The 10,451-nt window shown below is 36.8% G+C and overlaps 2 protein-coding genes across 2 annotated transcripts; one reads left to right on the top strand and one right to left on the bottom strand.

Annotated features, from left to right (window-relative positions):
• Positions 1-480: 480 nt before the first annotated feature.
• On the top strand, positions 481-2,249 carry LOC133635734 (uncharacterized). Its single transcript, XM_062028984.1, has 2 exons — positions 481-1,378; positions 1,923-2,249. The coding sequence occupies exons 1-2, from the start codon at positions 551-553 to the stop codon at positions 2,247-2,249; spliced, it is 1,155 nt and encodes a 384-aa protein (XP_061884968.1). The 5' UTR covers positions 481-550.
• Positions 2,250-2,375: 126 nt separating this feature from the next.
• On the bottom strand, positions 2,376-6,975 carry LOC133635697 (uncharacterized). Its single transcript, XM_062028944.1, has 4 exons — positions 6,433-6,975; positions 4,970-5,095; positions 4,180-4,503; positions 2,376-3,893 (listed from the first exon to the last, which is right to left on the bottom strand). Exons 1-4 carry the CDS (start codon positions 6,883-6,885, stop codon positions 2,832-2,834), a joined length of 1,965 nt encoding a protein of 654 aa, XP_061884928.1. The 5' UTR covers positions 6,886-6,975; the 3' UTR covers positions 2,376-2,831.
• Positions 6,976-10,451: the final 3,476 nt, after the last annotated feature.

Below are 10,451 nucleotides of genomic sequence, written 5' to 3'. Positions count from 1 at the left end.
ATATATATATATATATATATATATATATATATATATATATATATATATATATAAAAAATTTAAAATAAATAAATAGGCTTTTACCATTTTATTTGTGTTTTAAATTAATTTTGTTCTTGAAATTTGTTCTTGGAATTGCAAACACTTAAATTCACCACCATATGTGTATTTTTTTTTAAATTGCTAAACTCAAAATTCTGTACTACGGAGCCCCTAAAGGGACATGGGAATTTTTTTTTTTTTAGACATGTATCTCGTGGCCACGAGAAAGTATCTCGTGGCCACGAGAAACTTTCTCGTGGCCACGAGAAACTTTTTATTAAAAAAAAAAAAAAAAAAAAAAAAAAATTTTTTTTTTTTTTTTTAATAAAAAGTTTCTCGTGCGCACGAGAAACTTTCTCGAGGCCACGAGAAACTTTCTCGAGGCCACGAGAAACTTTCTCGAGGCCACGAGAAACTTTCTCGAGGCCACGAGAAACTTTCTCGAGGCCACGAGAAAACATTTGATGCGTGCGCACGAGAGAGCGCGTGGTTTGAGGTGCGTGTTAAAATGGCAGTGCAGGAGTTAATTCGGCTCTATTTCCAACTCGGACTTCACTGTAAGGACATTGCTGCTTTGCTTGCTAGTCGTCATCGCTATATTGTGTCTGAAAGACATTTAAAACGAATTATGAAGGCATGTAGTCTGTTTCGGCGCAAAGGATACACCTCTTTGGATCGCGTGGTAGATTTCATTCACCAGCAGTTACAAACAAGTGGCCAGCTGTGTGGATATAGGTGGATGTACACTAAATGCAAGGAGGATGGATTACACGTCAAGAAAGAAGAGGTGCGCTTAATTCTTAAAGAACTTGACCCGAGGGGTGTTGAACTCAGAGGAAGGAGACGGCTCCATCGTCGAAACTATTTCGCAAAAGGGCCCAATTATATTTGGCACTTTGACTCTTATGACAAACTGAAACCATTTGGTATCTGTATAAACGGCTGTATTGACGGATTTTCACGGAAAATTATCTGGATGAATGCATTTACGACCAGCAGTGACCCAACAGTCATTGGAGGCTACTATATGGAGGCAGTGAAGAAATTTGGTGGTTGTCCGAGGATTGTCAGGGGCGATCGGGGCACTGAAAATGTTAAAGTCAGAGACTTTCAGCGTTTTCTCCGTCGCAACATTCATGACGGCTCTGGTATTGACAGCTACATCGAAGGGGCAAGCACAGCAAATCAGCGCATAGAGAGTTGGTGGGGTTTCCTCAGAAGAGAATCAATGGAATTCTACATCTCTATGTTCACTGACCTGAAGGACCGTGGTTTGTTCGGTGGTACATACTTGGACCGAGGTCTAATTCAGTTCTGCTTTATGAGCTTCATTCAGGTAAGCGACAATGCATTGTTTTATCTATTTTTTCCAAGCAGTCTGCAGAGATGGAATGAATCAACAGTACAACAGTGCCATCTAATGGAAAAACTACTGAATTACAACATTTTCATCCTAAATTGAGGCCCACAAATGTTCGTTTTTTTCTTTTAACATCCTTCCATGAGCAGACAGTGGGTGTGAATATTAGCATCATGTCCATGTGTCTTCTTAATTACTGTTATTGGTGTCCTACGATACCATATTAATTCATCATCAGTGTCGGGGGGGGGGATTTGGTAGCCCTAATCTGTCCTGTCCCCCCCCCCCCCCCCCCAGTACAAGCATAGTGGGCAGCAAACACTGTTTTATTCATTTATGTTTATTAATTTATGTATTTATGCTTGCCCTTTCCCACTCATTTTCTCCTAACTTTATCAAAAACCTCAAGATTTAACATAGATTTTTTCAAGTCATCTCATAACTAAATTAAAGAGCACATGATGAGAATAACAAATTGCATATTAATTTACTTTTCTTTCTCTCTGTACTATTTTTCCAGGATGAATTAGACGAGACCATCAATGTGTGGGATGCACATGTCATCAGACCATCAAAGAATGACAGGGTGCCCAGTGGTCGCCCCCGAATCATGTACATGTTCCCACAACTCTACACAACTTGTGATTGCATTTCCCCAGTGGAGAGAGCTGATGTACGGTTGTGTCAGAGTAACTGCACATTTCGACCAGCAGTGCCATGTGACACAGACATCTACAACATCTGCAACATTCTGATGGCAGAGTCACGGCTGCATCTTCCAGCTGATGCTTATCAAGCATTGGATCTGTACCTGCACCTGAGGAATGAGATAACATCTGCTCTCTAATTTGAGATTAAATTTTATTCAGATTATTCAGGGCTACAACATGTCCACACTGACTACACTTGAACAGTGCTATGCCACAAACATTAAGAACATTCTGCAGCAAAACTGAGGTGCAAATAGGATTGATATGTCACTATATCCACACTGACTACAAAGAGAAACAAAGCAGGACATGAAAGAGGAAATCAACAGAACTTAACAACCATATGAAATGTATTGTACTTGCATTGAACAGGAATTTCTTTGTTGAATGATGACAAAAATTCTGAACATCATTCAGAGTCACAATTGTATAAAAGATGCACATGAGAAAATGTAATATTTGTACAAAAGGGGACTTTCACCTATGAGAACAGACCCTGCTGACTTATCAAAATTATTCAACTTAAACTGTCTTGTGGAAAAAAATTGAATCTCAATGTACTAACAATTTAAAGAAAAAATAAGAAAATAAAACAATTTAAGAAATGTAAACGGTCTCTGTTTTAATAAGAACAATAAATGGAAATCTGTAGAAACAGTTTTGCATCAGACAAATGCCATAATAACCTCAGTGTAGAAGATAGATGTGCTTTCCATTCACTAAACAATATCCATTGTGAAGCAGTCGCCAGACAAGACATTATCAAATTCTTTGCGAAACTCAGGGTATGTGCTGTAAGTGCATGGTAACTCAAGAACTGCTCCACACGTGTGTGCTACAGGCCTGCGACTTAAACCACACAATGTGTTAAAAATTACTTCAATTGTGTCTTTGCACAGCACAGTAGATCCTGTGCAGAAGCGTAAGAAGATCTCCAATTTTCTTTGGTCGATGCTTCTCACATACCGTAGCAGGTGGTTAAGAGCAGTCTGCTCTTTAGGATTTAGGCTTTCAAATGATGGTTTTATCATCTGGGCCACTTTCTTGTTAGTTGGCCTCTTAGATTCATATAGCTCCATTATGTTGTCTTTGGTTATGAGCATTGGCATAGCATTATGAACACTGGAGTGGAAACAATCAATTATGAACTTTGGCTCTTGAAGAAGAGCTTTGTGTGCCATTGTTAAAATAGCAGCCCGTAAATTGTTTTTAGGGGGAAGGCAGTGTGAGCCCATTCTGGAGAAGACATCAAGTAAGTCCTCCTCAACAGTTTCATCAATGGTACCCTGTAGTGCTTTTTCAAGCGACACACGCTCATTCTCTGAAAGAAATCTGGCAAATGACATCATCAATAGTTCTTCATCCACTGAGCTAACTCCTTTACAACAAGCAAGAACAAAGGCTGGTGACAGTCTGATTGGTAGGATTTTGTGGTCCAGGTATCCTTTCAACCACACTCTTCCGAGAGCTTGCCATTTCTTCTCAGAATAGTCTGGTCGTAGCCTGGGTACTCGTTCATCTTCCCCCTCACACTGGTCCAAGAAGTGGTCCCAGAATGCAGAGTACGCCTCTCTTGACACACCATCACTGTCCATAGCTTTCTCATTTGTAAACTCCATTCTTAGACTAGCATTCAGTACTTTTGGATCCATGAAGACATTAAGGACATCATCAACTATGTTTACTCGTCTTAATTTCAAAATAAGGATTTCTTGGTCAAATGGATCTGGTGATGCTGGAAGACTGCTTGATGATACAGGACCATCATTGATTGTAGAATGCTGCAAGATATTTTAAAAAGGTAATTAGGTGTGATTATTGATTGATTAATCCTTCAGTGAACAGAAAATAATCAAAGATTTTGACAATCAATGTATCAATTAGCATGCAAAAATGGTGATAATGTTGTGGCAAATGAGATTTGGAATGTTTGGATGAAAAATTAATCTAAAAACATAAGCTTAGGGTGAAAGATTTTCGGATGGTAACGTTACAGTTTTTGTACATTTTATAAATGTAAAATGTAATAATTTTACAGGACTGTAAAACGTTAGTGCTACATTGTACCTGCATGCTGCTCAAGTCATCTGGATTCCAGGGAAGAGTGGTGTCTTGAGTATCACTATCATCACCAACAGTGGGTCCAAACTTCACTTCAGAGTCCTCAAGAGATTGTGGAATGGCAGGATTAAGAGCGGAATCTGAGACATCACTTAACAACAGGTCTGCATCTTGATTTGGCACAGGCGTTAAACAGTCATCTTCAGATCCATGCCTTCTTGTTGACTGCTGAGTATGACTGCCAACATCCTCAGTAGGTCGTGGATGCAGGAGCTCTGTGTTACCCATCTCAGGAGTTGCTGATCTTGAATGGCTGATTGTCTCTCCTCTCTATTGATAATTTAATATAAAAACCAAGAAAACAAACAAATGTATTATTATTTGTGTAATTATTATATTATCTATAGTTTGAATAATCTCATCCAAGCTGCTATGTATATTCATGTGACTATAACACTCTGCACCTGAGTAAATTATTTGGTGTATGCATTTTTACTTAATGTAGGATTAAACTCAAAGCGTTCGCAGATTTCCATCTTAACTGCAGATTTAAAACTATAAATTATGGTTTCTTAAAGGCCATTTCTGTGTCCTCATATATTTCACCTGTGATTTATAATAAATATAGCTCAGCGCAGATTTGATTTAAATGACACTACAGAAAACTATAACTATAAAAATATGTTTGAATTTGAAAGAATACTGAACATTTTGGTACAATAAAATCTTCAGACAACACAAGTTCTGTACTGTTTAGCACAGACTGGTTCCATAAAAATGCAATACGAGTGCTTACTTGTTCATGGTTTTGCTGCATTGAGCCACTGGGAGCCAGATCTAAATCAGAGGAGCTCTCTGGATGATCCACTTGATTGAGTCTCCTGGTCTTGTTCCTCAAGGATCGTGTCTTCATTGTCCTAGCCTATAAAAAGGTGAGCAGCAAATTGTGAGCTTATAGACTTGACATAGAAATAAGACAATAGATTTATCCTAAAAAATAAATGACATCTGTGAAAGTACAGGTCACATTGAATAGCAGCACAGGTAAGAAAGCAAAGGTGAAACTTATTAAATTGGCTAATGTTTGAGAACAATAAATATGTATCAACATCATATCCATCATACCTGTGCATATGAGACAGGTGTGGTACACAACCATAATCAGTGTTGGCGCTAAGAATTTTCAAAATGGGGTCCCACACTAAATTTTTGGGGTTCCACTTTTTTGTAAGCTTTTCAAAACAAATTACAAATGTATGTATTATCCTGTGCGTGAGTTGAAGTTTTGTCATTTGAAAGCTATTTGAATTTCAAGCCCTTAATGGCCTACTGAAATTAATTTTTTTTTTTACAATGTCAGTTTCTCAGATGACATATTGTATATTGTGTTTTGGAAAAAGGTTGTTATAAACGTTACTTAATTCATTAAAAAAATAATACAAAAGAAAACACATTTTAATGCATATGTAAATGTATTCAGTTATAAACATTCATTCACTTTCTTCTTTCCTTCATGGATTCAAACTTTATTGTTTTCTGTATTATTATTTAATAAGTCGTAGGTGTATTTATTTCAGTATAAAAGTGTAAAAACTTTTTTGCTTGGGTCATGAAATGATGATGATGGTGTGCCAGGGCATACATCCATTTTTTATTTACGCTTAAATCTCTAGTCTACATTAACTTCAGATGTATCCCTCATTTCTAAGTTTTTTTAATGTTGTTTTGTTTGTTTGTTCTATACCCTTTTTGTCAAAGAAAACTATGTTTTTTTATGGCAAACATCCATCCATCCATCCATTTTCTACCGCTTGTCCCTTTCTGGATCACGGGGGGTGCTGGAGCCTATCTCAGCTGCCTTGGATAGGTCAATAATTCATAATAACATTAATTTTGATTGAATATTATGTTTTGAGCAATGACAGTTTTAAAGAAAGAAACATCTTTGTTTTATTAGTCAACATTGCAACTTTTTCTAAATGACATTTCACCTCTAAGCTTTTTCATTCCACTTTTGTTATGTTTTTGTTTATTTTAATAGTATTTTTAGAATGTGCCGTGGGCCTTTAAAACATTAGCTGTGGTCCGCAAATGGCCTGCGGGCCACACTTTTGACACCCCTGCTATAGATAATAAAAAAATAAATCTGATAAGTCTATGGATAAAAAGCAGAGCCTGGTGACGCATGCAATCAATATAAATGGAATACCTACAGTAGCATATGTATTGATATCACAAATGTGGCAGAGGATAAATTACCTTCAGTGGCCTTTTCTGTGTTGGCTCGAAGTCCGATGATTCATCAGAGAGAAGTATAATCTTGTTAGACTTGGTGGCTGTGTAGATGCGTAGCATTTTTAGTTTAGTCTGTTCGTACAGCTGGCCCACCGTGACTTCCCGGGGCACAGGACTGTGACTGTAATCACAAATGTCAAACTCGAAGTCTTCCATCAGTCCTTTTGATGAATGCCCATTTGCAAAAAACAAGCATTTGCCTGTCTCCAACAGTTCACCCATAGTCACTGATTTCTGGACGGACAGATTCCGTGTTCCTCCTCCTTTTCTCGTTCTAACCTGGTGATACATTCCACTCTCAAAGTGGAGCCATCCCATTTCAACCCGCCGGGTGATTTTGGCTGCATTTTTTTGGCCAGTAGCGGTGCCTTGTATGCCAGTGTTAGGAGTTCTTAACCTGTCTCTTAATTTCTGCATGAGGGAGGACTTCACTGTCTCTGCTCCTCCCGACTCTTCGTTTGTCACAGTTCTTTGACGGCAAAATGCTCTGAGCGCAAGTCGATCCCCATATCTTTCAATATACTTGCTTAACTCCTTATCTGTCATAATGCCTATGACATTGGTGTCGATCTGTAAAAAGCAAAACTTTTGCTAAATGGTATTTTCTACAGTAAAATAGCAACATTAAAAGTAGGCAATTTTTTACTTTATATAATAGTTAAAAAATATCCTCACCTTGTCTTCTTTTAGTTTGTTGATGACACTTTCAGGTATATTCCGCATTTGAAGGAACATGAATAAATCTACTGCAGCCATCTTTTTTTAATAAAAGGGAGCAAAACTGCTGAGCAACGGGAGATTATGGGGGAGGGAACGTTTTTGTTGGAAATAGAGCCGAATTAACTTCTAAACTGCCATTTTAACACGCACCTCAAACCACGCGCATGCATCCAATATGCTCTCTCGTGCGCACGCATCCAAAGTTTCTCGTGGCCTCGAGAAAGTTTCTCGTGGCCTCGAGAAAGTTTCTCGTGGCCTCGAGAAAGTTTCTCGTGGCCTCGAGAAAGTTTCTCGTGGCCTCGAGAAAGTTTCTCGTGGCCTCGAGAAAGTTTCTCGTGGCCTCGAGAAAGTTTCTCGTGGCCTCGAGAAAGTTTCTCGTGCGCACGAGAAACTTTTTATTAAAAAAAAAAAAAAAAAAAATTTATTTTTATTTTTATTTTTTTTAATAAAAAGTTTCTCGTGGCCACGAGAAAGTTTCTCGTGGCCACGAGATACTTTCTCGTGGCCACGAGATACATGTCTAAAAAAAAAAAAATTCCCATGTCCCTTTAGGGGCTCCGTACTGTACTTACATTTTACAATTTATTTTTGAACATTCATAAAGTTACACTATGACATATCACATGTTTCCAGTTTCTCAGCACATGTCTGAAAAGGAATAGGAGGAAGCAGAGTTAATTTAAACCTACCCCTTTTTTTTATAGCAATTTATAGCAAATTTGTTTATCCAATGTGTTTCTTGACTTCCTTTGTTTGTTCATAAATTAGATATAATTAGGACATTTTTACGGTAATAAGATTATCTTGGGGGCTCACCCACATCTGCGGTCCTTTCCAAGGTTTCTCATTGTCATTCTCATTGACATCCCACTGGGTTGTGAGTTTTTCCTTGCCCTTATGTGGGATCTGAACCGATGATGTCGTTGTGGCTTGTGCAGCCCTTTGAGACACTTGTGATTCAGGGCTATATAAATAAACATTGATTGATTGATTGATTGATTACAGTAAAGTTCAAGATGTTTCTCAGGATCCTTCTTGTACTTTGTAAACGCTTTGAGTTTGAACATTTTTTTTTTTCAAAACTGGATCTTATTAGTACATTGTTTGAATTGTTTGCTTAATCCATTCCATAATGTAATCCTACGTACTGATAAACTCGAGGTTTTTAAGCGTTGTATGTGCATACAAATGTTTAAGTATAATTTTTCACTGAGGTTATACTTTTCCTCTTTTGTTGAGAACATTTGTTGATGTTTGTATTTTAGTTTTTTTACTATTACCGTATTTTTCGGACTATAAGTCGCAGTTTTTTTCATAGTTTGGCCGGGGGTGCGACTTATACTCGGGAGCAACTTATGTGTGAAATTATTAACACATTAGCGTAAAATATCAAATAATATTATTTAGCTCATTCACGTAAGAGACTAGACATATAAGATTTCATGGGATTTAGCGATTAGGAGTGACAGATTGTTTAGTAAACGTATAGCATGTTCTATATGTTATAGTTATTTGAATGACTCCTACCATAATATGTTACGTTAACATACCAGGCACGTTCTCAGTTGGTTATTTATGCGTCATATAACGTACACTTATTCAGCCTGTTGTTCACTATTCTTTATTTATTTTAAATTGCCTTTCAAATGTCTATTCTTGGTGTTGGGTTTTATCAAATAAATTTCCCCCAAAAATGCGACTTATACTACAGTGCGACTTATATATGTTTTTTTCCTTCTTTATTATGCATTTTCGGCAGGTGCGACTTATACTCTGGTGCGACCTATACTCCGAAAAATACGGTACTTTATATATATATATATATATATATATATATATATATATATATATATATATATATATATATATATATATATATATATATATATATATATATATATATATATATATATAAGGCATTTACCATTTGATTCGTGTTTTAAATTAGTTTCTTGGAATTGCAAATTCACCACGATATTTGTATTTTTTTAAATTGCTACACTCTCAAAAATCTGTACCTATATGGGTTTAATTTATTTTTGAACATACTACGACATACTATGACACATCACATATTTCCAGTTTCTCAGCACATGTCTGAAAAAGAATAGGAAGAAGCAGAGTTTATTTAAACCTACCCCTTTTTATAGCAATTTCAAACACATTTGTTTCTTCACTTCCTTTGTTTGTTCCCAAATGTGATATAATTAAGACATTTTTCATGAATGAATAGTTGTGATTCACATGATGAGATTATGGTAATAAAATGATCTTATTTTTACAGCAAGGTTCAAGATGTTTCTCAGGATCTTTTTTGTACATTGTAAACAATTTGAGTTTGAACAGTTTTTTTTTTCAAAACTGGATCTTATTACTGTCGACGTATTTGTTTAATCTGGAGCCAGAAGATATTTAAAAAGAGGACACGATACATACATTTAAAATCAGAAGTATTGATTCCCTATTGGATACAATTGTAATACAATTTGTCTGAGCGCTATCTGTCCCTAGTAGCATTCAACACGGCGACCTACACAGGTTCTGTCCGGGCGCGCCCAGCTTCCCCTCGCGCTCTTACAATATATATCACAATGTATGAAAATGCAATGAGGTGTCTGCTTCCAGGCGTGGAATCTTCCTCTGCCTTCTCCTTCCTGGACTCCGACTTCATATCTGGTGTTGTCCTTCAGACCTCGGCAAAGAAGCCACGTCAACAGTAGCAAGAATGTGGACGATAAGAGTGAATGTGTGTGTGCTTGAATTTGGACCCAGTTTCAACTGGAAGTTAGAGGATATGATTAGTTGCACGGCCTATTCTAAGCATATATATATTAAACATTTCTTAATCACTTCATCCGTCATTATCTTATTTATATCCCAACATAATATATCCCAACAGTACATTATTTGAATTTTTTGCTTAATCTATTCCATTATGTAATCCTACGTACTGATAAACTCAAGGTTTTTAAGCGTTGTATGTGCATACAAATGTTTAAGTATAATTTTTCACTGATGTTATTTATACTTTTCCTCTTTTGTTGAGAACATTTCTGATGTTTTAGTTTTTTACTATTACTTTATATTACTCAGTACCAGGGGCGTCACTAGCTTTTAAGGACAGGGGGGGCTTAGCCCCCAGGAGATGCACAGGATGCGAGCGAACGTAGCGCATGAGCACAAAACTTCACAAGCGGCTAACAGAGACTTAGAAATTAATCATTGTTATTATTATTATTTCAATCGGTTTATTTTCAATCTGT

This window comes from Entelurus aequoreus, linkage group LG20 (genome assembly GCF_033978785.1).
Source record: "Entelurus aequoreus isolate RoL-2023_Sb linkage group LG20, RoL_Eaeq_v1.1, whole genome shotgun sequence".
Classification (NCBI taxonomy): Eukaryota; Metazoa; Chordata; class Actinopteri; order Syngnathiformes; family Syngnathidae; genus Entelurus; species Entelurus aequoreus.
This window is presented reverse-complemented; position numbering and strand designations above follow the sequence as displayed.